At 38.2% G+C, this 27,349-nt stretch overlaps 1 protein-coding gene across 2 annotated transcripts in view; it reads left to right on the top strand.

Moving 5' to 3' along the window:
* Window positions 1-26,061, top strand: part of vamp4 (vesicle-associated membrane protein 4) — a 69,958-nt gene extending 43,897 nt beyond the window's left edge. Inside the window, exons 5-9 of one of the 2 annotated variants that reach the window (XM_080195905.1) lie at window positions 5,977-6,077; window positions 9,517-9,596; window positions 20,225-20,276; window positions 20,928-20,984; window positions 24,780-26,061. In XM_080195905.1, coding sequence (XP_080052031.1) covers window positions 5,977-6,077; window positions 9,517-9,596; window positions 20,225-20,276; window positions 20,928-20,956 — 262 coding nt within the window. In that variant the 3' untranslated portion in view covers window positions 20,957-20,984; window positions 24,780-26,061. Of the gene's footprint in view, window positions 1-5,976; window positions 6,078-9,516; window positions 9,597-20,224; window positions 20,277-20,927; window positions 21,805-24,779 lie in introns of those variants that run through there. The other variant, XM_080195904.1, reaches the window with a different exon arrangement.
* Window positions 26,062-27,349: the final 1,288 nt, after the last annotated feature.

The following is a 27,349-nucleotide window of genomic DNA, read 5'->3' as shown; positions in this document are numbered from 1 at the left end:
GAGGACACAAAGTGAAAAGGATATGGATAAGTTAAGTGAGTGAGAAAATGTTTGTTAGATGCAGTAAAATGTGAGGTTATCCACTTGGTAGGAAGACTAGGAAAATAGAATATTATTTAAATGGAGATAAACTACAGAACGCTGCAATACTGAGAAATCCGGGTGCCTCGTACATGAATCACTAATGGTTAGCATGCAGGTGTAGCAGATAATTGAATAGGCAAATGAAATTTGGCATTTATTGCAAAGGGTTGGAGCATAAAAGTAAGGAAGTTTTGCTATAACTGTACAGAGTGTTAGTGAGACAAAACGTTGAGTACTGCATAAACTTTTAGTTCCCTTTTTAAGGAGGGAAATAACTGCATTGGAAACAGTTCAGCAAAGATTCACTAAGTTGATTCTTGGGTTGAAGAAGTTATCTTCTGAGGTTAAGTAGGTTGGGTCTATATTTGGAGTTTTGAAAAGAGAGGTGATATTGAAACATATAAGATTCTTAGAAGGTTAATAGGCTAGATGCTGAGAAATGTTCTGCTCCAGGAAGAGATTTCTTAAAACATTCCAACCCAGCACTCATCTCTCAAAGAGCAACCAGCTTAGTTGTCTGCATCTTTAAGTCAGAAGTGTCAAGACCACCAAATTCAGCTGGAAGCCAGCCAAGTTACCAAACTATAGACTGTATACTCTTTTATTGCTTTCACAGAATCTTAAGTTGGTCAACCTATCCTTCCCAATTCTGTAATCTGTGTGAGAGAACTTAAGGTGTGCGTGGAAATCAGTGCAAATTTTATTATTTATTTGTTTTAGTTTAAGTATAATAAAGTTAACCTATTTCTTAAACTCAAGAAAACCTGTCCTATTGGTTCTTTTATAATCACAGTGTGTAAACAATTAAGTACTCTGTGATTTGGCAGGTATATTCTTTTCAAGCAAAAAACCTAATGTAGTCAAATGAGGAGAGGCAAAGAGGGAAGCCATTTGACTTCTTGTCACTTGGTCGTAGCACAGGGCATCTCGAAAACATACTTGGTCAAATGCTGTCTTGATCTAAAGGGCAGTCACTCTCACCTCACATCAACTCTGGAATTCAGCCCGTTTGCCCATGTTTGTACCAAGACTGTGATGAAGTCTGAAGCTAAGTAGCCCTGGTAGAATCCAACTAAGTAATGGTAAGTGCCAATTGATTATTCTATCAATGGCACCTTCCATTCCTTTGCTGATGATTGAGAACAGGGTCATGGGATGGTTTGGTTGGATTTATCCTGCTGTTTGTCAACAGTACATAACTGGGCAATTTTATACTTGTTGGGTAGATGCCAGTGTAGTAGTATCTGTACATGCATACTTTGCTGAGAGATTAGTTAGTTCTGAAACACTAACCTTCAGCATGACAGAATTATAGAACCTTACAGCACAGAAGGAGGCCATTCGACTCATCATGTTCATGCTGGCCCCCTGACAGCAGCTCAAATGGTCTCACTCCCCAGTCCTTGTAGCATGCATTTTTCTTTTCCTGAGGTGTTTCTTTTTAAAGCCAAAACTGTATCTGTCTCCAACACACATGGAGGCAGTGTATTCCTGTTCTTAACCATTCTCTATATCAAAAAAAGTTTTCCATCTGTTGCAATTACCTTTAAATTGATGTCCATTGGGTTTTTAACCCTTCTGCCAATGGAGCAGTTTCTCTCTATCTACTTTGTCTAGACTCCTTTTGATTTTGAACACATCTATTAAATCTCCCCTCAAGCCTCTTTTCTCCACAGAGAACAATCCCAGCTTCTCCAATCTGTTTACCTAACTGAAGTCCCTCATCCCTGGAACTATTCTTGTAAATTTGTAACCTTGCCAAAACCTTCATGAGCCTTCATGTTCTTCTTAAAGTGTGGTGTCCAGAATGGGACACAGTGGGAAACCAGTTTTGTGAAGGTTGATTGTAACCTCCTTGCATTGCATTCTGTGCTTCTATGAAGCCCAGGATTCTGTGTGCGTTTCTCAACTTGCTGTGCCACTTTCAGCAATTTGTATGCGTATACCCCCAGAACATTCTGTTCCTACGCTTCCTTTAGAATTGTAGTGTTTATTTTATACTGCCTCCGCTTATTCTTCCTATCAAAATGTATTACTTGACATGTGACGGTATTAAATTTAATCTTCCTTGTGTGGCCGTTCCACCAGCCTTTCTATATCCTCTTGAAGTCTATCATTACCCTCCTTTATAACTCCCAATACTTCCAAACTTTGTCATCTGAAAACTTTGAAGTTTTCCCCTATAGACTCAAGTCTAGGACATTCATATTGATTAAATAAAACAATTATCCTTGTCCCAACCCCTGGAGAAACTCCCAATATATGTCATTCTCGAGTCTGAAAAACAACCATTCTCCGTTATTTTCTGTTGTCATTTTGCCATTGTGCCTTTTATTTCCTGGGCTTCAACTTTGCTGACCAGCTTGTTATGTGGCCGTTGGCCAATTCCTTTTGCAAGTCCACGTATACAACATCATTTGCATTACCTTGATCAGATCTTTCTGTTACCTCATCAAAAAACTAGGCAAGTTAGAAAATACCTTTTTGCCTTTAATAATGTTGGCTTTCCTTAAATTAATCCACAGTTGTCCAAGTGACTATTAATTCTGTCGTGGCTTATTAATTCTAAAAGCTTTCACATCACCGTGGTTAAGTTGACAGGCCTGTGAAAGGCTGACAAGGCTAGGTTTATCCTTGCACCTTTTTTTGGAATAGGATATAACATTTGAAATTCTCCAATCTGCTGTAACCATTCCTTATCAAAGGAGGATCGGAAGATTATGGCCCATATCTCCACAATTTCCGCCCTTATTTTCCTCTGGATCCTTGGATGCATCCCATCTGGCCCTGTTGACTTACCAATTTAATACAGCCAGTCTTTTTAGTATCTCTTTATAACTTTGAGCCCATCCAGTCTCTCAACTGTTTCCTCTTTCACTGACCTTGGCACATCCATTTCCTTCATAAAAATAGTGCAGAGTGTTCACTTAGTGCTTCAGCAATGCCTTCCACCTACATACATACCCTTTTCTTGGTCTTCCCTCTTACAATTCTTTTATTATTCATATGTAAGACTTTTGGATCCCCTTTTATGTTAATTGCAAGCTTCTCCTCATACTTTATCTTTGCCTCTCATTCCTTTTTTCACTGCCCCTCTGAACTTTATATATTCAACCTGGCTCCCTCTTGTATCACCACCCTGTCATCTGTCCTAGGTGCACCCTTTCTGTTTCATTTTGCTCTCTACCTCTTATCCAGGGAGCTCTAGATTTGTTTTCTCTAATTTTACCCATGAGGGAAGGAACCTTGACTGCATTGGGACCAAAGGAAGTTCAGAGCTGCGTTACAGATTTGTTTGCTAATCTTTGATTCCAGTTTATAGAACAAATCTGTTCTCGCCTTAAGTGAAATTGATCTTTCCAAGTATTTTACTCTGGGTTGCTCCGTGTTTTGCCTATGAATATAAATCTTGTGACAGTATAATCAGTTCTGTTGCTGGTCCTCTACTGCTACTCGGTCTACTTGACCAACTCATTCCCCAGATCCAGTAATGCCTCCTTCCTGAAAACATACTGAACAAGAAAAATCTCATGAATACATTTCAGAAAGTCCTCTCCCTCTCCGCCCTTTATGCTATTCCAGTCTTTATTAAGATATTCAAAGTTTGCGATTATTACTGTACAGTTGTTGCACCTTTCTGTAATTCCCCTGAAAATTGGCTGCTCTGTATCTTTCCCACTAGATGTCTTATAGAATAAACCAAGTAGTGCAGTGTTACCTGTATTTTTTCTTAACTCTAACCAGATAGATTCTGTCTGTGATCACACCAGAACTTCCTCTCTCCTAGACTTATAACTCACCAACCTTGACTATGGTCACTATTTTTAGAACTCAGTGCACTCTTTCTAATATCTTACTATTCCTCACTCTAGTGCTTTCCATCTCTTCAAATTGTGCACCTATTTCTCCTTTCTAATATTACATCCAGTTCCCTCCCTCTCCCGAGTTGGTTTAAACCCTCTCAAATGGTACTATCAAATTGCCCCTTGATTTTTTTTTAGTCCCAGTTCTGTTTAGGTGCAATCTTGCTACAAGCATGTACAGGTCCCACATTTCTCACTCTTGGAGCTGACATTGAAGTCTCATCTAGGATGTATTCTGTGCCCATGCTACTCTTAGTGTTTCTTCTGAGGCTGTTCAATATGGAGAGTGCAGAGAATCAGAATGGTTACAGCACAGAAGGAGACCATTTGGCCCATCTTTGTTCCAGATCTCTGCAGGAGCAACTTACCTGATCCTACTTCCGTTCCTTTTTTTTTCTGGAGCTCTGTGAGAGTTTTTCTCTTCAGATGATGTGCCAGTTTCCTTTTGGAAGTCACAATTCAATCAATGAATTTCAGATTCTAACCATTTGCTGTATAAAAAGATTTTCCTATTGTCACCAATTCTTTTGCCAGTCACTTTAAAAACATTAGAAAATCAGAAACAGTTGCTTTCTGCTCTCAACGCTACTCACTTCATATGCACTGGATAGCTAGTCTTTATGATTTTTATGGAGATTGCAGACCTTAGATTCAGCACTGTGAGTTGTGATGTGGGACATTGGGAATTGAATCCAATGCACTATTTACCAAGTCCAGCTAGATCAGGTAAGAGAGATTCATAAATTGAGTGATGGCAATCAATCAGATGATCAATCATTAGACAGAATCAACCAGGTCGCTTGTCTGCGGGATATTCCCAGAGTTGAATGGCGGGTGGGTTCCTGAGGCTACAGTCCCAATTTGAGGCCCTGCTACCTTGAAAAGATGACAGCTCCACCTGCAGAATGGGGGCTACAAGGGAGCCTCCAGCTTGATTAATGTTGTAACATTCAGATGGTAAACTAGATGAACTGGTCTTTATTCGTCTTCATCCTAATCCTATTAATCATGTTGTTCAATACTTCATGGCTTAATACTGCTCCATTCATTTATATCCTTTCAAGGACCAATGCACCAATTTCTAATCACAACTACAGAAGATTATAATGTCTTTTTTAAAATACTTTTCTGTTTTTCTTTTCTTTCTACATCCACACTTTCTCTCCCTCTATTTGAATTTCTGTCACAAATTCACCCTAATTCCTTTTCTTTATCCTTTTGTTTTTTTAAAGAGAGAAACTATTGAGCATGAGTTCTTATTTCTGGGCCAGTGCCAATTCACATTTCCAGCAAATTGTGATACAAAATATTCTGTGAACTAAAGAGTGAGGGGGGAAAATAGCCAATTCATACTGCTCGTCATGAAATGTGCCATTCCAATAATTTCTAGTCTGGTCTAGAATATAGCCCCATTGAGCAAGATACTGCCTGGGATTGTTGCCTTTAAGATAAAGTTAGCCACCCTGATCCAGCAATTCATCATTTGCATTTTTCTCCTTTTATCCAATGAGGATTCACTGTAGCCATCAGTTCCTTGTGATCAATTTTATTATTGAAAGTAATCCGAAAGTTCACTTATAATATAATTCATTTGTTGGTGTCACTTCACTGTTCCCCTCCCTAAGAAATGTCTGTTCACGACATTCAGCTTAGAAACATTTTAACTAATCATTAGCTGTAATGAGTAGCTTATGATGTAATCCAGTGCCAGTGAGTAGTCATCGAGCTAATAATGGTGTAGTAAAATAATGGCTTACAATACACTGCTGTTGTACATCTCCATAAAAGTTAATCTTATAATATAATGTGAAAAATAAATTTAAACATTGGCCAGAAAGCAAGTTTATAAATGATTTTGTTTTCTAAAATGTTGTTGTTCTTTGGTGTGTAGGTAACTAATTCTTAGCATCAGGAAATCTAGGGTTATGTCCTTGCATGACATTTTAATAATTTTCTGGTCACAAATAGGGTGGTTTTAAGTAAGCTTTTAAGTCGAATTGCCAGTTAACTTTTTTTCTTATTTTGTCAGTGTCCAGAATCAAGTAGATGAAGTTATTGATGTGATGCAGGAAAACATCACTCGAGTGATTGAACGAGGGGAACGACTGGATGAGCTACAGGACAAATCTGGTGATTATTTCCTTTGCTTTATTTACACCGACTTATTGTTATATCTTAAATATATCATTTAGTTAGCTCTGCTCAACTCTGCCAAAGTGCCTTGGCCTTGACCGCTTGAAATAATTCCCTCAATTTATTGATGACTTACTGATCAACTTCCCTTATTGATGCCTCTTGGACCAGTTATCTTTGCACCAAGTTAGGAGTAGTCTTGTGCTGGGAAATCCCTTCCTTCTACAGCTGAATTGAAACTGGCCAGGTTCTTGCAGCCAATAAACAAAATACATTTTCATCACATGAGTCCATAAACTGGATTGGAATTCAAATGATAGGTGATAATGGGATGGAAACCCAAAAAAATGCATTGCATATAGGAATCGGCCTTTCGTTTCCTCATGCCATAATATAAATTAATCATAGCTGATGTGTACTTCAACTCCATTTAACTGCCTTTAATCCATAATCTGAGAAACCTTTAAATAACAAAAATCGGTTGAACTCAGTCCTGTAAATTTCAGTTGATTCCCCAGTGCCTACAGCCTTTTTTGAGAGAAGAGTTCCAGATTTCCATTACTGTCAGAAGTGGCAAAATAATGAGAAAAAAGTGTGAAAAGCTACACAGGATCATAAGCTTTATAAATAGAGGCATAGAGTACGAAAACCAAGGAAGTTATGATGAACGTTTAAATAAAAGAAAACCTGGTTTTTGTTCGTCTTTCCCTTCTTTGAAAGCCATGTTGGCTGCTTTTACTAGGTTGTTGTAATAACGAGTGGAAAATAATTGAGGCTTCTGATTATCAGTGATAAACAATACTTGAAATGATTATTTCTTTTATGTATGTTAAGCAATAGCCGAAACATTTGAATTAAAAGTTTTAAGCCTTTTAAATAGGAAAGCTGAATAGTTTGCTGCATGCTTACCTTTAGTCATTTTAAAATTAATCGTTAGTCTATCATGCTAAATGGAGAAAATCTTAAATTTTCAGAAAAGATTTAATCAATATTTTGCAAATGAGAAAATACACAGAGAAACATTGCATGTTTATTTGGAAGAGAAAAGAACAATTGCTATAAACTCTGCAGGTTATGAACATATTGCACTGTTTTGCTACAAACAATGTTTAGGTCTATGTTCTGGACAAGACAATGTTGACTTGTGTTGCCTGGGAATAGAAACCTATTGAAGTTGTGATAGCAGTTGGTACTAAATGCTATTTTCCAGAACTGAAGTGTTGAATATAATGACGTATTTGCTTCAGAACATACCTATTTTCACATTGTTGTTAGTCACAGCAGTCACGAATTGCAGTATGGGGATAGTTTATCATTAGTGACCCACAAGATTTATTTCGAAGTCCTGCACAGCTGTTGAAGTTATCCTAAGCACTTGTTTAAAAGAAATGTTTACTTCTTGTGCACATTAGGGAAGATAAAATATTAACTGTGCAAAGAGCTTACATTAATTAATGCAAGAATTTATCTTGGTATACTAACTTAGGGAGATGTTCAGACAGCCCCTCAACAATACTACCATAGATAAGTTTCCATTCTAGGTTTGCCAATTTGCTTTGGGTTGCAAAATCCATTCCATCGCAGTCCAGAGCCTCTCCTGCCATAAGTCTGTATGAGACCTGCTGAAGTTTCGGTTCACAAGTTCCAGGCTACTGAGCATCCAATCTTGGCTTAGAAGATTGTAGATTTTTTATTTAATACATTCGTGGGACATGGACATTGCTAGCTGGCCAGCATTTATTGCTCATCTCTAGGTGCTATTATTCAGGAGGCAGTTGAGAGTCAACATTGCTGTGACTCTGGAGTCACATGTAGACCAGCAGGGATAGCAAATTTCCTTCTCTAAAGAGCATTAGTGACCCAGATGGGTTTTACCAACAATCGACAATAGTTTCATGATCATCAGTAGATTTGTAATTGCAGACTTTTTTATTGAATTCAAATTCCACCATCTGCTGTGGCAGGATTCCTACCTGGGTCCCCAGAACATTAGCTGAGTTTCTGGATTAATAGTGATAATACCACTCGGCCATTGCCTGTCCCATGATTTGAGTCAAACTGATTGTTTTATTGTGGCAGCTGTCAACTAGACTGATAGGCTGTCTGGCACCTCACTACCAAAATAACTGAACATAGACCAGTATCAATGGCAATCATGGAGAAACCCGTAGCCCAGATCATCTCACCCTCCTAACCAAGAAAATATATAAAGTTGACAAGCACTTTGGGGGAAATTGTGGAAGAAATGTGCTTTTTATTGATTTATTGTAGGTGTATCCTTTTGAAACATTACAACATAAGTTTTGATAATCTTTTTGATTGCATAGTCCTTATCTGATTTTATTAGGCCCATGTCATCCAAATCTCTACTCCCTACCATGTTACTGCTCTGGGGTTATCTTTCATTGTCTGAGGCATATGAAAACTCAGCATCAAGTTTGAGGGTCTCAAAATAGCTCCAAGAAACTGGCTGTCCTCACCCATTCCAGTTACAAAGCTCACCAGAGAACTAACCTTCTAGATGTTTGGTTTCACAAGCTTTGTAACCCGCGGTGAACCCTTTGCTTCACAGGACCCTTGCTTCAATTTTAAATGATCAAATTCATTCAAGCAACCATTGGCCTGTCACGCAAGAGTCTGGAAATCTTATATCTGAAATTATGAATAAAACTGAATTAACTGTAACCTGTCAAAATGCATTATCTTTCTCTGTGTCCAGTCTTCGTAGAGTGTGTGTGTATGTGCACATGGGCACTTCAATGAAGTAACATTAATTCATGTTTAGTGAGAATAAATAACATCCACATTTTAAACTCTCAAAAGCTTACTGCTGAATTATACAATTTGGGATATAAGGGTAACAAAAAGGGTAACACCCCTTTCCATATAAAACACACTGATCACAGGCCGTAAGAGAGAAAATACGTTTTATCCATGACACACACAATTTGTTATCTTTTTACTCATTTTTTGTAACATGAAGCCCCAAAGTTCTACACAGATTCCTGTGGATAACCAAGGTTCTGTTGTAGACAGCTGCAGGTGAAGGAGCCTTAGGGGACATCAAGGAACTCAGATAAATAATCAATCTGGTGAGACTAGGTCCTTCTTACCTGGCTATTGCAACTGGTATACCAGACAGTGATTTCCTAATGGTTTTCACCTTTAGTCCTTGTATATAATTTTAACTAACGGCACTACACTTCAAAATAAGTGCATTTCAATTTTGAACAATGCAGGAAAAAGGCACTTGCAACTTACTGCAAAGTGGTACCTAAGCCACGCACAACCTAGTCTCCAATTTCACTGCAAGGGCTTTTTTGGAGTACTGTGTGTCATAGTGACATGCAGTAATTTGGTGGATTTGCAAGCTTTTACACTTTTTTAAGCTGTGTTTCAACATTTTGTTTTGGACCTGATTCATTTCTTTTTGCAGAAAGTTTATCCGACAATGCCACGGTTTTCAGCAACAGAGCAAAGCAGTTACGACGCCAGATGTGGTGGAAAGAGTGTAAAGTGAGTGATGCAGAAAGCGCGCAGATGTTTGAAAGTGACTGGGTTGGAGATAATTGCTAAGTACAAATGTCAAGAAGGCCAGGATAATGACTCCTGAGCCACAGGGCTTACTTGAAAGGACTTTGTCTCTTCCGATAATTATTAGAGCCCATTGACCCAAGGGTCCTGTAGTTGCATGCCCAAGTGTGTTGATAAATGTTTAAATGAATATGATTCTAAGTGAAAGAGTACAGCCACAGTAGCTGAAGAAGGCAGTCTTTAAATTTAAAACAATGTTGCAGAATGTAATGTCATTTTACTAATTAAACCACCTCAGTGCTGACTTGATTTAAAATGAAGTCCTGTTGCTATTGGCACAATGCTGTCAGTACACTCTGTCCTTTTCCTTAGCCATTAATTCCGAGCTGTTTCAACCTGTCCATATCTCTCGGATAATGATTCAGGTTGAAACAGCTCAGGATAACTAAGTACCAGCATATGTAACTATCAAATTACCATTCAGATTGTACCTATAAGGAAAAAATAATTGAAGTTTCTCTGATGTGGAACCTTCTTAGTAACAACATGTTTGCCTTTACAAGAAATGAAAATAATATAAGTCCATTTTACGGTGATCAGTTTTAAGCATTTTTGTGGTTTAATCTTGGCTCAATGGATAGCACATTCACCTTTGAATCAGTGGGTTATAAGTTTAAATTGGATTCCTGCAACCTGAGCTCATAATTTAGGGCAGAATTTATTGCAACACTCCCTTCGTACCACACTATCTGTGGTGAAGCTTTTCAGTTAAGACATCAAGACAAGGGCCCATCTGCCCTCACAAATGGATGTAAAAGATGCTACAGCGTTCTTTGAACAAAGCAGGGGAATTCTCCCTAGTTTGCCGGACATTTTCCCACCCCAATGTCACTAAAATAGAGTATCTGCTCAGTTATCACTTTGCTGTTTGCCTTTTGTGAATTGAATCTCACATTACAGCAGCAACTACACTTCAAAATACTTGGCTGTAAAGTACTTTGAGGCGTCCCGAGGATATAAAAACTTGTATAAGTAGATACTATTTTGTCACACCAAAGATGGTTACAGGTTAGACGGGGAATATACAGTTCAGAAAGTTTCCCATTTCTAATCACTATCCAGTAACCTTTGCTCATGGTGCATTCCTGGCTATTGGGCTGGGTTAGGAGAGGTTAAAGCATAGGTTTGACACTCATTGCAGTTGCATTGCCTGTCAGCATTAGCTGATGGACCTCTTGTATGAAGAATGGCCCCTTCGTCAATGCATCACAAAAAAGTTGAGTGAAAATTCCTGGAATAAATTGTCTTTGCATCAGCCGGTAGCGAGATATATTTTCAGGTTGTGTTTGTAAGAGCTGAGGTTACCATGAAATGCATTTCTCAGTAGTGCCACATACATATGCTTACAGGAAATAAGATGATGAAGTATTGAATTATGGTAAATGTTTGTGGTAAAACAGGTGGCAGAATAACTTTTCTGAAATAGAGTTTATATATGAGGTTTGCTTTAGAACTGAGTTAATCTGATAAATGTATTCTTTCTGAAGAGGACTATTAAGCAGCCCATAACCTAAAACTAACCCTGCTGTTTTTTATCTTTATTGACCCATCATAAATAGCCTTTAATTAAAGACCCTGGAACTAAGTATGGATGGTGGAGAACAACACCTACTTGCATTGTGCACATATAACAAATTTGAATGCCCAGAATTGATTATTTGAGCAGCATAGCTAAAGGGCTATAATCTACAGCTGTCACTGTAATAATATGTCTAGTTTACCCTGTGAAGAATTTATAGATTTTGACTGACATTTGTGATGCCACGTGAATGATGGTGTTTCTGGACTTTTTTAAAAATGTGCTTCTAAAAATATGTCAATTAAGCCTGTTTGGAGGATGATGTAAAGTTTTGAAGGTTTGATGTTAATTCAGAAAGAAATAAACAGAATAATTTTACTGTGGGCAAGATAACAAATGGAACAATCAAATAGTTGTCAGTGACCTGTCCGATATTCAGCTGGGTTACACGATATCAGTGGCCATAGAAGAATTTGATCTTTGTGTTTAATTTGCAGAGGACAGTAATACAAAGGCAAAATGTAAAAATACTGCAGTACCCTTTTGTTACTTATTAGGGCTAAACATTTTCTGTTAATTAAATGTAAGGGAACTGTAATATTGTCAACTTTCTATAGCTGCTGAAAGAATCATCATCTTTGACATTTTGTGAGAATCAAATAATTCCCCCTCAGATGTAGAAAATGATAGGAATATTAATGTAATCTATTTTCCAGATCGTGTTTAGACTCTAGGTGTGATGCAGGTCTCCTTGTGAAAGTATTGTGTATGTTTAGAATGTGGCTATTCTTGCCCATTACCTCAAAGTTGTACTCTGAACAACTCCATGGGTTGAATTGTGTAAAATCTACACTACAGAAATGGGCCATTCAACTTAACAGATCAATATCAATGTTTAGACTTTTCTGTAAGTTGTCATTACTGTCGTCTAAGTCAAATGTTTGTAACTTCATGTCCCATTTTACAGACTTTAGTATGAAACTCTAGGCTGAAAGTTCAGTGTAGCATTGAGGGAGTGCCATCTTTCAGGTGGGACATTGAACTGAGAGCCCAGTTTCCATATGCCCTCAAGTACACATAAAATATCCCATGGCACTGTTTTGAAAAAGAGCAGGGGTGGAATTCCTGGTCTCTTGGCCAATACTTATTTATTTAATCCATATGACTAAAAACAGTCTGGTGATCATCACGTTGCTGTTTGTGGGAGTTTGCTGTGTACAAATTGGCTGCCATATTTTCAACATTACAACAATGACTGCACTTCGGAAGTACATAATAGGCTATAAAACACTTCAGAATGTCCTGAGGTGACAAAATCATAGAATTGCTACTGTGCAGAAAGAGGCCATTTGGCCCATCAAGCCTGCACCAACAACATTCCCATTCAGGCCCTATTCCTGTAACTCCACATATTTATCTTGCTAATCTCCCTGACACTGCGGGGCAATTTAGCATGGCCAATCTTTGGACAGAAGATGTTATACAAATATAAGCTTTTTTACTTTTTGATATGGGCTTCTTCCCCTTTTAATTAGCATTTGTCACCCAGCCTGTTTATCCTTCTATTTCCTTCTCCATCATGCATGTATCAAACTTCCTGTTAAATGCATCAATGCAATTTGTTTCAACCACGCCACTTCTTAGTGAGTTCCACACTTTCATCAGTCTGTGTGAACAAATTGCTCCTAAATTCCTTTTACGATCTGGTAGTGGCTATCATTTATTTATGTTCCCTTGTTCTGGACTCAACCAAGATGGAAACGCTTCATCTAAATCCACCCTAAGGAACCATGCCATGATTTTTAAAGGCCTGTAACCGATGTCTTCTCAGGCTTTTTTCCAGAGAAAATAGTTCCAACCTGTTCAATCTTTCCTTATAATCTATCTTAATTACTGTAACTCTTCTCTGTAATGTCTCCAGTGCTTCAGCACCTGTTTTGAACCATGAAAAGCAGTGCTCTGTTATGGTTCTTTATAAATTAAACATGACTTTCCTGTCTTGTTATTCTATTCCTATAGAAATAAACCACAATGCTTTGGTATGTTTTATGGTCGTATCAGCCTCTTTTCCTACTTTTAATGATTTATGTATTTGGATTCCCAGATTTCTTTACCTCTCATTAATATCCTCTTTAAGTTGTAACCTGGAAGTTCGTGTGCAGGCTGTCATTGCATTTAAGAAACCATGTACGTTTGGGTACACAAAGAATTTAAGGGAAGCACAGGCTGCAAACCATACAAAAAATGAGAGTGACTGTTGTTCGCTGCCCAATTCATTGCATTATTTTCCACTGAATAAGTAAGTATCTTATCCTTCCGACTATTATTCAGATCTCCTTGCTGTGATCCAACCAAAATTTCACCCTGCACCTATTTCAATTCTAAATCCTGCACCAAGTCCTGCTTGCTCATCACTGCTTACCTCTCTGGTTTCCATTGGTTCAGGAGCTTAAATGTTAAATTCTAAATCATATTTCAACTTTCTTTACAGATTTCTCACACTGTATCCTACCTTCCCTCGTGTTGTCCTTCTATACTAAAGGAGATAAATAAATGCAAATTATTCATTGTGATTCTAGTGAAATACTGTACAGCTTATTTTAAAACAATAGTTTCTTCCATTCATTTCTCTACAGTCTTCTGAACAGAAGTGTCCATGTGGATACAGCTTTGTAGTTCAAACCCTAGATTTCCCATTTATAACTTGGTGCTGCTTCTCGTTCTGAGTCTGAGGTCACGTACCAGCCGACTCAAGAACAGCTTCTTCCTTGCTGCCATCAGACTTTTGAATAGACCTACCTTCCATTAAGTTGATCTTTTTCTACACCCTAGCTATGACTATAACATTACATTCTGCACTTTATCGTTTCCTTCTCTATGAGCGGTATGCTCTCTTAAAGCGTGCAAGAAACCATACTTTTCACTGTATGCTAATACATGTGACAATAAATCAAATCAAATAGTGGACAGTGGTGCACAAAACCACAATTAGCATACAAAATCAGTTGATACTTGAAGTGCGTGCATAATATTGCTGAACAAAAATGCAATGCCTTTTAAGTGGAATCCTGGAAAATTAATCGAAAATGTAATCCTTCTGAGTCAGCCATTTTAAGAGCCATTACCTTATAAGAACATAAGAAATAGGAGCAGGAGTAGGCCATCCAGCCCTTCGAGCCTGCCCCGCCATTCAATAAGATCATGGCTGATCTGTCGCTGCTCAGTTCCACTTTCCCGCCCTCTCCCCATAACCCTTAATCCCCTCTCCTATCAAAAACCCATCAACCCGCGTCTTAAAAATATTTAGCGAGGCAGCCTCCACCACTTCAACGGGCAGAGAATTCCAGAGATTCACCACCCTTTGAGTGAAGAAGTTCCTCCTCAACTCCGTTCTAAACCGCCCCCCTTTTATCTTGAGGCTGTGCCCCCTAGTCCTACTGTCTTTTTTGAGCGGGAAGAGTCTTTCCACCTCTATCCTATCCATCCCATTCATCATCTTATACGTCTCAATGAGATCTCCCCTCATTCTTCTAAACTCTAACGAGTACAAGCCCAGTTTATTCAGCCTCTCCTCATAGCTCAACCCCCTCAACTCCGGTATCAGCCTAGTAAACCTCTTCTGCACTCCCTCCAAGGCCAAAATATCTTTGCGCAGGTGCGGCGCCCAAAAATGCGCACAGTACTCCAGTTGTGGCCTCACCAATGCCCTATACAGCTGCAGCAAGACCTCCCTACTTTTATATTCAATCCCCCTCGCTATGAAGGCCAGCATCCCATTCGCCTTCCTGACCACCTGTTGCACCTGCAAGCTGGGTTTTTGCGACTCATGCACAAGGACCCCGAGGTCCCTCTGCACCGTCGCCTGCTGCAGTTTTTCGCCCCGTAAGTAATAGTTCTTCCTACCAAAGTGGACCACCTCACACTTGCCAACATTAAATTCCATTTGCCAGTTCCTGGCCCATTCGCCCAGCCTATCTAGATCCTTCTGCAGACTCTCCACACCCTCCGCACAATTTGCCGTTCCCCCAATCTTGGTGTCAAATATGCTGACAACAAATATTAACATGAGAACAATGTTAAGCTACTTAAGTGGCAGAAGTAGTTTTATTACTGTCTGACCAGCTTGATACATACCTGTTAAATCGAGACAAAAATTTTAACTCTTGGTTTGTCTTATCTAACTATTCCCATTCCCTCTTATGCCCCCCACCCCATTTATTTTAACTTGTTCCATATTTCTGTTTGATCCCACCAATGTGTTTTATTCCTTTTTATCCCCTTTTGTCCATTTCCGGGTACAATAGCTATTTTGCAGGTAACAATCATATCAAACTAACTGGAGTTAGCCAAAAACCAAATCTGAACGGAATCAACTTTTTTCTTGCAGTTAATAGTGGTCTAAAATTCTGAAGGATGGTTTTGTTGTGTCTGTGTCCAAAGATGTGCAGGTTAGGTTGATTGGCTATGCTAAAATTGCCCCTTAGTGTCCTGAGATGCGTGGGTTAGAGGGATTAGTGGGTAAAATATGTAGGGATATGGGGGTAGGGCCTAGGGAGGATTGTAGTTGGTACAGACTCGATGGGCCGAATGGCCTCTTTCTGCACTGCAGGGTTCTATGATTCTATGGCATGACCACCTAAGTCTTTGATCATCTTTCTTCTAGCTACCAAGGGAGAGAGGTATTGTTAGTTCCTGTGATCTAATCATGCCTATGCTTTGTGACATGGAATTTCTAATAGTTTGTCACAAAAACTCAATAGTCCAATATAAAATCACACTTCGGAATATGATTGAATGGAAAAGATTTTTGTCCTATTTGTAATTGTTGTTCACCCACCCTCTGGATTACAGAAATTTGTGGAATGTGTAAAACTATTGCCTATGGCATTTCTCTGGTAGTTAACTGACCCTTCCTTCACCTTTAGGGAGATACCTGTCATTATTTTGTTCAGCATTCTGCACCAGAATCAATAAATCATGACGATCACAAAAGGGTTTATTTAACAGTCTTGAAACAACTGTTTAAAAATTCATAATGGTGACTTCTTTTTGACACTTGTATTTGGTTCTAAAATAGTTGTAATTTATCCTATTTCCCCCGGGCTGAATTTTACATGCCCTTGGTGGGCGTGTTTCTGTGGTTGCGTGGGGTAGGAGGTGCACATGAAATAGTGGACATCCATCCCACCACCTTTCTATCCACCCTGGAGCTCATCATCATAATATAGAGCAGGCTGACAATTAAAGGAAAATTCAGCTTGTTACCAGCTTTTGACCTTAATGATATGCTGCCCATGGCATGATACGCTTGGAGTGGGCAGCAGGGTGGAATTAGGAATCCTGATTTTTAACCTTAAATAATTAAAGGGTGGGAAGGAAAGTTGGGGGGAAGATCATTTTTCAGAGGCTGCTTTTTGCTGGTAGCAGGTTGACCCTGCTTAGGTTGTACCCTCCTTGTTCCTACCCACTCCTTTTCTTAAATCCACTCTATTCTCCCTCCCCTGCCTCTCTCCCTAATGCTCTTAAATCCTACTGGACGAAGACCCCAGACATACCTGGGGTCCTAGGTTTTAGACTCCCCTCCTTAGTTGCAGTCCTGGCAACTGCTATTGATGTTCTCCTGGCACTATTGGCACTGGCTGATAGCTCTGCAGGATGGGATTTCTGCGCCAAGAGGGTCGGATGTCCCGTTCAGCCCTGGTTAATAAGCCCAGCAGCACTTTATTATCATAGGGTTGCTCAGCGTGGAAACGGTTAGCTTCACACCAGCGTGGTTTCTGGGGGATCTGCTGTCCGTGCCCCCAAACTATTCAACCCCTTGTTTCTGTTCTTTCATTTAAGTTAAGATCATGGTATCCTCGCTTCTTGGAAGTTTGTGTTGGAGTGCTTTGAAACATTAGTTATTTGAGAGTTATGTATGGTATTACAGCCATGGATATGTAACAGAGCTCAATTGAATGGGTGTGTAAATAACAAAATGTGTTTTGGGAGGTAAAAGAGTTCTTAAAGATTCATGCAAGGATATTTCTGATTTGTGTAGATACTTCGCTTTTAATTAAACTGCATTTAAAGCTTTGTAATTTTTCACTTAGAATGTGCTGTCTTCATGCATTAGATTTTTATTTAAATGTGAACTTTATATTTAAGTAGTTACAGATTTCATTCATTATCATCTAAAAACAGTGATGTCTGTGGTGTAGGTTTATCTAAGAAATTCCTTGATTCGTTATTGCTCCATTCCAGTATGTGCAACACCAGAGTTCACAGCGAAGCTTCATATCAGATGCATAATTTTTTGGTTCAGTTTATTATTTTAAGAATTATTTTATTTGATTTGAGATGTATGGTCTTTATTAAAATTTGAAGGTCCTGCACGTACATTGCTACACAGGTGGAGCCAGTATTACACACCAGGAACATGAACACATACACTGGATTGTCAGTCTAGGTTATTATCGAGGTAGTGCAGCACTGTCAGAGTTCCTCTCCTTTAGATGAGACATTAAACTGAGGCTGCATTAGCCCTTACGTTTTGATGTTAAAAACCCCAAAGTACTTTTTCAAAAAAGAGTAACATCAATAAAAAAATAGATTGCGACCATTGTCACATTGAATAAAGAACAGTACAGCACGGGAATAGGCCTTCGGCCCACCAAGTCTGTGCCGACGCAGATGTCTCTCAAATCTAATACTTTCTTGCATCTAAGTAGTCCATATCCCTCTATTCCCTGCCTATTCATGTGTCTATCCCGGATGCCTCTTGAACGTTGTTATAGAAACAGCTTCCACCACCACCTCTGATAGCATGTTCTAGGCATTCACCACCCTCTGTGTGAAAATGTTACCCCTTACATCTCTTTCAAATTTTCCCCTCTCACTTTCAACCTATGTTCCCAAGTAATTGACCCTTTGACCCTGGGGGGAAAGCTGACTATCCACTTGGGTCCCCCCTCACCCTCCGATGATCCAAGTTTGTTCAACCTTTCTTCATAGTTCATATCCTCCAAACCAGGTAACATTCTGTTAAAACTCTTTCCAATGCATTAATATCCTTCCGGCAGTGTGGCGATCAGACTTTGCCAAATGCAGCCTAACCAAAGTCTTCTACAGCTGCAACATGATTTTGCAAATCCTATACTCGACGCTCCAACTGATGAAGGCCCACATGCCCTACGCCTTCTTGACCACCTTGTCTAGCTGAGTTTTATCTTCAGGGAATTGTGGATCTGCACACCTAGATCTCTCTATGCTAATATTTCTAAGGGCTCTACCATTTACTGAAAACTTTCCTTCTGCAGTAGACCTTCCAAATTGCATCACCTCACATTCATCTGGGTTAAATTCCATTTGCCATCTTTCGGCCCAGGTCGCCAGCCGATTTATATATGACAGTCCTCCTCAGTATCTGCTACTCCCCCAGTGTTTGTATCATCTGCAAATTTACTATTCAGACTGCCTGCATTTTCCTCCTATATATAGACATATTACAAACTAGCACTGGTCCTTGTAGAACACCGCTCGTCACAGACCTCCAGTTAGAAAAATACCCTTCCACTGCTACTCCCTGCTTTCTATGCCCAAACCAGTTTTGTATCCATCTTATCAGCTTACCTCGGATCCCATATGACTTCACCTTCTGTATCAGAGTGCCATGAGGAAGTTTATCAAAGGCTTTACTGAAATCTATGTATACAACATCCACTGTCCTGTCCTGGTTAATTTTTTTTGATACTTAAAGATCTCAATCAAGTTTGTGAGACATGCCTTCCCCTTCACAAAAACATACTGCCTATCGCTCATAAGCATATTCTGTTCCAAATGTGAGTACATCCTGTCCCTAAGAATCTTCTCCAATAATTTCTGCACGACTGATGTAAGGCTCACAGGCCTGTAATTTCCCAGATTGTTTCTTCTGCTTTTCTTTATCAGAGGAAAAATGTTAGCTACTTTCCAATCCTCTGGTACCTCGCCTGTGGCTGAAGAGGATAGATAGATTTTGGCCAAGGTCTCAGCAATCTCTTCCCTCGCTTCTCTGAGTATTCTGGAATAGGCTTTATCTGACCTGGGGACTTGTCCACCTTAATGTTTTTCAAAGCCTCCAATACCACCTCCCTTTTTATCTCAATATGTCCTAGAATGTTAACATCCTCCTTTCTACATTTGCTATCCGCCATATCCTTTTCCTTTGTGAATCTGATGCAAAGTACTTGTTATGGACCTCACTCACTTCATCTGGATCCGCACACAAATGCCCTCTACTGCCCTTGAGTGGATTTATCCTTTTCTTAGATTCCTAAGATTCCACCTTAAACGCATAAAAAGCCATGGGATTCTCCTTAATCCTGCCTGCCAAGGACATTTCTTGGTCCCTGTTTAAACTCTTCTGTGCTATCTTTGTAATTCTCAAGAGTCTTATCCATTCTCAATTTCCTGAAATTTATGTTTAAGTATGCCTCCTTTTTTCACTAAGCTCACAATCACAATTGTGGTTGTGGGAGCTTGCTATGCACAAATTCTTGCCATATTTTGTATATTACAAGGGTGGCTACATTTTAAAAGTACTTGATAGATTTAAAGCACATTTGGACATCCTGAGGCGATGAGATACACTATTTAACTGTAGTTCTTTTATTGACAAACGTAGCAAAATAGGAATGCAAAAGAGATGTAACGGGCTCAGTAAAGAAGGGCACCTACTTATGTTGTTATTTATGTTAGAAGGATACTTCTCCTAGTATATAGGTAGATGTATCTGTTCAAAGGCATGCCAAATGCATCGGTGCCCAGTTTCACATGACTGGGTTACTTATAAAAGTGTTTCTTAAATCCTCAATATAATTAAAACATTATGAGCACACATTAAAACTTTGTTCAGAAGAAGCAACAATGGAAAATACACTTAAGACCATAGTTCAGTACACATTTCCTAAATTACACAAAAATCTGTATTTACAAATTAATATTATTTAGCAATGGTTCTGAAAGATTGCAGTGTACTACTTTTTTGACTGTGTTAATGTTTTCCTTTCAGATGAAAGTCATCATATCAGTGGTCGTTGTAGTTGTTTTGTTGGTCATCATCAGTAAGTATCCTTATAATTTTAAAGTAAGTACAAGCCCTTCAATTCTGTACTGACTATATTATGTTCAAGTTGGAATTCCTCTTCAGCCAGATTATTCTGACATGTATATGTCAAGAAAGATCATATTATTTATTTCCCAATATTCTGCTAGAAAGGTAATAAACAGCTTTCAGTGCAGTGTGCATCATTTGTTGCTTCTTCCAATGACTATATGGACGTGACCCTTTATCACAATACATGTATCTATTTTTAAAAAAACACTTAAGAATAAGAAACATCTAACAATGACTTAAGTCCACAATTCATATATCCATTGGCTATTGAGGAAGTCAGTGTGAGGAAAAAGTTAAATAGGGAAGATAAAATTAATTATGTGAGAGAATTAATTAAATCTATTAATCTATTTCAATTTGTTTTCAAGGATATCAAAATTAATAGAATGCAGAACGGATTATTTTAAATTCTGTTTGTCTCATTCTTAATTAATAATTGTAAGGAGCCACTGTTCTTTACTGGTAGTTAATTTTTGCCTTGGGGAATAGGATACTTGTCAACAAGTGTCTCTAAGATGATAATATTTATGTGGTGTTATGCAAGCTTTTCCAAACAAATAAAAATATTTTTCTTAAATTATTTTCCATCTCCTTGCAGTACCAGTAATTTTGAAGAATCGCTCCTGATGACAAGACGTGTCTAGCATTAACGCAGGAAAGTTACTGCCTCAATCTCTAGAAACTACAAGAGATTTGTACAAAATATTTGTTATTGTAAATAAGAAGTATGTTTCTGTCAGTCGTTCACAGAAGAAAACTTTTTGTTGGTACTCGTTGCAGTGAGCACCCTTCTGGAATAGGGGACCAATATAGTATAAACTGCTGTCTACTGGAAGATAGACTATTTCCTTTAGGATGCATTGCAAAATAGCCATGAAAGATTTTTTTGCTCCTCGCTATTACTGTGAGACCTTGTATCTAAATGTGCCGTCAACAACTCCCGCCCCCCAATTTTCTCTCGAGGACACTGGTTCACATTTGGAGTATGGTTCCACAGATGCAGACCCTCGTTTTGTCCCTTCCTCAAGTCTTTGTGTGTGAGTCAAATCAGTAAATAAGCATTGTTACATCACAACAAAGCCAAAACCTGAGCACATTATGATTCTTCCAGCAGGAGGGAACGAGTGGGAATCCTGGCTAGTTTCTTTTCCCTGCTCCAGAGCTCAGTGGGGACTACTGCTTGTTGTGTCCAATCTGCTATTCTGACTAACCTAATGTCATCCTGGGTTGAACCTGGAACCTCCCTTGGTTTGGGTGGTTCAGTACTAAACCAGGAGGTACAATAATCCACTAAACTTCTTAGAGAAGCAATTAAAGTATATAATGAACTAAATGAGGATTGAGTGGATTCTACACTGAAAAAAGGATCAATTGTTTTCCAGTAGTTCCCTATTTCTGAGCAGAATCTATTTTGTCATAGACTATATCTATTAAGAGATTATATGGACTAGCCTGTAATAAATTATATGCAACCATTTTCTGATTGTCAAACTGTTGTGTTTTACTTTGTGTGCTCTTTTATTCGATATGTTATTTAAAACCTGTCTTTACGCTCAAAAATTTTGCAATTCGTTTTTCATTTAAAAGACACAATGGCCAGAATTCTCCGATCTCGTGCCTCGCCACTGCTGCTAATGAGAACTTAGAGTTTAGCACTCAGCCCAAAGCTTCATTCACTGCATGGGACCAGAGAATCCCAGCCGAGGGCACGATCAGAAAATTATGGTCAATGCCTGACAGGTCAGCCAGGTTGCCACTTGCACAGGGTTTCGTGACTAGCTTCACTTACAGCCCAATTTGGCGGGACTTTTTTTTTGCTTTTGATATCATGAGTAAAATTACCGGTAACAAGCATTCTCGCACAGTCCGTGCCATAGATCAGTTGCAATGTAACTACATCTGTGTAAATTGAACTTTAAGATCATATAAAGCTAACATTATAAAAGTGCTCTGACAATCTGCAGTTCTGTTTTTAAATTTCCAATACTAGAAAATAGTTGATTCAATTTTGACATTAGCATTGGCAAACTAAACCAACTGAATGCACCTAAAGAGAATTCTGCTGTCTCTGGGTTTGAGAGGGCATAACTAGAAAACATAACCATGACTGAAAAATGCTCCACATGCAGTGTTGCTGGGTGCATTGCATTGGGATGTAAAATGCTGCACTACATCCAGTTACATGCTTATTGAGACTGCTGTTTTAAAAAGATAAAATACTCAATTCTTCATTATTTCTTGGCTTAGCTGTCATCTTTTAAAGGTGTGTGTGTGTAACATTTTGAAGTCCGTGAGGATCTTATTAAGTTAAGCATGCAAAGGAAAACTGTGTTGCATCTGTTGCAGTTTGTCACACCCCCAGGTCAGTTGCAAAATTATTTTTAAAAAATCTAAGAGAGTCAGTCATTGATCCGGTGCCTGAAACTTAGATGAATTTACAACCGTGAATAAATTGATCTCTGCAATTTGTAAATAGGTGCACTATCTTGAGTTTGGCTGTTTAAACCGTTGGCCTTCATGGTGTAGATAGGGTGGCAAGTAATAAAAATGCTGCAGATCCCAGACCAGCCACATGATGACTCGTGGCACAAGATTTGCCTGATTCAAACTTTGTGTGATTTCAGCAATAGTTTTCTTTTTAAGTAGCTTGGACTTAATGGATTTTTCTTCATTTAATTGTAATGCCTGTTGGTCAGACTTATAATACAGATGAACAGTCCAGAGTATTTTTTGCTGCCTTAATTTCCAAGCTGAACTGAATACATGGTTGAGGCATTGCAAGGTCTTCATACTTGGGTCAAAAGAAGTGTAAAATTTGGGAGAACACAGGAGTTTTACAAGTTTGCAATGAAGAAAACCACGCATTCTGGAGAGTAGCCAAGTAAAATACAAGATTGTGAAACAGTAGACATTTCCATTGAATGCTTAGAAATGTAATTTATGAATGAGAGGTTTGTTTGTCTGCTAAAGCAGCAGTCAAACTGAATACAGTTCAGCACAGTTTGAGAAAATGATTACGCACTTTATGTTTCAAGTGCACTTTTAACAATTTAAAACTTTTTACTTTTGGGAAGGTTGAGCAGAACGTGATGGTCACTAATTTCAGGGACAGTTGGATGGTGATCAGAGATATAGTTATTTAAACAAGTTGCCATTTAAGACGAGATTTTGCGTGACTATTATATAGTGCAAAATAACATAGCAGTATATGATTAGTGTAAAATGGCATGCACACACACTGATCAGACAAATAGTCATTTAAATGTAGTGCAATCCCCCATGGCCCCATTCATTTTGATTGAAGACCAACTCAGTGATAGCACTGGAGAGTTGTGGAAGAGCTGGTTCTTTTAAAAAGAAACATGTTCTCCATTTTAATTTTGTACCTAGTAATTGTTTAGAAGCATTATAGTGTCAATCTGCAAACATGATGGCACTTCTGTCAATTTCAGAAAGAAGGAAGCCATGCTTCCCACTGGAAGTTATTTCAAGGCTGCACTTGAAAGGTGCCTTGCAAGACAAGAGACTCTTGATTTACATCCATGGTTGCTGATAGCAGTGTTGATGAGTCTCTTCATGTACCCAGTTTTAGTCCTTTACCAATCCACCTCTTGAGAAATGTTCCTGATTTTGTTGAACTTTCATGGGGATCAACAGAAGAATGGATTAGTTCAGCATGATCATCTTGTGATAACTGAATCCTGACTGAACAAATGATCAGCATCAAAGAGTGGTCAGTACAAACCAGCTTGAGCAGATCACAAGTGCTGGAAAATTATAGCACTCAATGTAATTAAGGGTTTAACATTTTAGCAGCATCTGTATCAACTATTATAATAATGTCAAGAATGATCAGGAGATGTCCCTGAACAAAGTGGGTAGGAGCACCCAGAAAAGTGAAAATTCTAACTCTATAGTGTCATCCACTTTAGTGTAGAAATGTTTTATTTATCTGTGATGAACATTTGATCCATGATGCCTATGAAGCAGACTGGGAAGCGAACAGTTCTCTACCTACAGCAGACTTGAGTACAGAGCATGCCCTATGCATTAATTATGCCTTGGACAAATAATGAGCTGACAATGCTGGCCTTTAAAATAATGTATATATTTAATATTTGTAAAAGAGGGATTGGGGTTATTGATGTGCTATCATTTGCAAAACAGTAGATTTTTTTTCTTGAAAAGAATCTTGCCTTTTTGTAATTTTACATTTCAATTGAATACACATTTCTGCTTCATGCTGTAAAGTTAGCTGGAATTTAATGTATTGGACTCTGTATAAAGCCTTTATGAAATATTTAATAAAGAAGGAAAAAGAGCACACAAGCAATTTATTTCTGTTAGTTACTCCATTGTCAGTTTTAATCGACAAGCTTCAAAAGGTTGTGATGGAGCACATTATAAGAAATTTAGTATTTAAATAGTTTTTCTCTCTTTCTCCCCACAGTCATTGATTGATGGTCTGCAGATCTGTTCAAGTCCTGTTGAAATAACCATTGACCTAAAGAAAATCCAAACTGAAATGGGTTTCATTCGTAATCCTAATCAAGGGTAACTCCTTTTTCACAATGCAGTTTAATGTGTACCCTTTGGAATTCAATATTGACCCAATTAAAATTAGCCATGTAACGAGCAATTCTAAACATGATTACTTTTCCCCCTTGTACAGTATTTGAATCTTCAGCCAAATGTCTGCAACATATCTACATCTCTATGTTTGTACAGCCTTCTCCCTCCAGCTCATTCCTTTCACCCTCAATACATGAATCGATAGGGGTCATATTCGCAGGTCTTTGCTAGTGCCATTTCGTACATTAGTCTGTTATTTGGCTTGGATCATAGTTGTACAATGATTTTCCTCCTTTACTGTACTGCCATCCCTATTGCCTCAACTTCCTGTCCACTTAGAATTGGCAGTTGTCTGGATCACAGTGAGAACTCACGTGCTGGTTAGGTGCATTGGATGTGCTAAATTCTCCCTCAGCATATCCGGATAGACATCAGTGTGTGGTGACTAGGAGATTTTCACAGGAACTTCATTGTAGTGTTAATGTAAGCCTACTTGTGATTAATAAATAAACTTTAAACTTTTATAAAATCTACAGTGCAGGCTGTTGATGTACCCATGGAATTATCAGGGCCCAAGATTTTGTTTTGTACCTTTTACTGTTAACCAGAAGTGATGTAGTCGTCTTGGTGCTATACATTCCCTCGCTGCTATTCCATGCAGGCCCCAGTAATCTGGGTGGCAGAAATTTGAATAGCATTGCAGAAGGATTCGGAGATTATGCAAATCCTGACAGGGACTGACATGAGCCTTTCGCTCTGTGGTCCCCAGTGGTGTGGTGGCAATAGTGAAGAAACCAAAACCCTCTTAAGACGCATTGTAAAAAGACTTGAATATTTACAGAGCTTGAAGTGTCAAATTTTGTTTTGTGTTGTAACTGTGTATTTTAATGCAATAGTATTTTTTAGTCACTATGATTGCAGATCACCCTTCACTTATTATGTATAATATGTCTGGGTGAATGCAAGGATAATTTGACAGCATGCTCTGGGCCATGAGGGAAACTACTGAGTATTGATCTAATTTTCAGGTAAAATATTAAATCATTTTATTGCCTGTTTATTTTTATAATTTGTGTTGCAATATAACGTGATTTGAATGTTTGATTCCTTTGAAAGCTGTACTGAACTGTGAAAATAAAAAGTTATTTACTATCATTAAATCCTTTTTTTTAAAAAAGGAAGCACTCATATACTCTATTAAAGTAAGAAAATAGGTATTTCAGGCCAAATGGTCTCAGTGAAGTTTTTTCTCCTTTAACTTCAAGGTAAAATTCCAGTAAATCAACTCATTGAAATCACTGATCTATTGGCAATCAATATTGCAATTCACTTGTGGTCCTTAGATTAATGGATAACATTGAAAAATTGTTTCTTCCAGACTTTTTTTGAAGTTACAAAATGAAAAAAACTTAGTCGCAAAAGCTGTGCGCAATTTATACTAGTCTCTCATACTTTCCCCAGTTTATTTAATCATGAGAATTAAAAGAAAGTTCCAAGAAGTTAAAGCACTCTTGTTTTCCCTAATCATTTGCACTTACAGAGAAAGGATTTCAGAATACTATTCTAACTTTACAATTTGTTATTCCATCTGAACAGTTTTATTTCCTAATTGGCACTTCCTTGTTCCTGTTAACATCGAACTATTTTGTTCCATTTATTATTGATTACCAATAAGTCATTAGAATCCCTACTTCCTTTGGTATTATGGTTAACCACTATTGATTCAGCATGTGGAGCTAATCAATTTATAAAGCATTGTGTTTTTTTCTAGAAGTCCCTGGTGTGCTTTTTGTACTGGAGACAACTCGTCATCCATTTATATAAACCAAGATTTTTCAAGATCTTGATCATTTTCCCTCCTGGCCAACATTTTTTCCAATGCAGTTGAAATTTAATAAAAAATAATTCTGTGCATCTCTCTTCATAACCTGGTAATGATCCAGAAATTGTCCTTTGTGTTCTCCTCTGGATCTTCCCCAGTGTAACCATGACCTTTTGGATAAAGGTTGTGAGCAAGATTCCAATGTAGCTATTACTGTGACATGGGTAAAATGTCCCATTTTAACCAATTTGCAAAGCCATTGACAATCTTTTCTCTTGATGTGCTTTACTGATTGCTTTGGATTGATTAAGTTGTTTTGACTGAAGTAATTTATATTCACACTGTAGTTAATGCAGACAATGCTTGTCTAGGTATTGCGCCCTTTTAAGTTAGTAGCTGATTGCTTTCAGAAGTTCCGATAAACTGGTAAATTGGATCAAATGGAAACTGCATTTTCTATATATCCTGTTTCTAAGGATGATACATCCCTTTAAGTAATACAGTCCCTGTCAATATGTTTAATTATTTTACACAATAATTATTGCAGAAAACTCATAATATAGTTACATCATACTACTTCATTGCCTAAGTACCTTGAACCAACTTGCTTTTGAAAGATAGAATGA

This window comes from Carcharhinus amblyrhynchos, chromosome 9 (genome assembly GCF_965287045.1).
Source record: "Carcharhinus amblyrhynchos chromosome 9, sCarAmb.v2.hapA, whole genome shotgun sequence".
Lineage (NCBI taxonomy): Eukaryota > Metazoa > Chordata > Chondrichthyes > Carcharhiniformes > Carcharhinidae > Carcharhinus > Carcharhinus amblyrhynchos.
The sequence above is the reverse complement of the archived record's forward strand: the minus strand, read 5'-3'. Positions and strand labels throughout refer to the sequence as shown.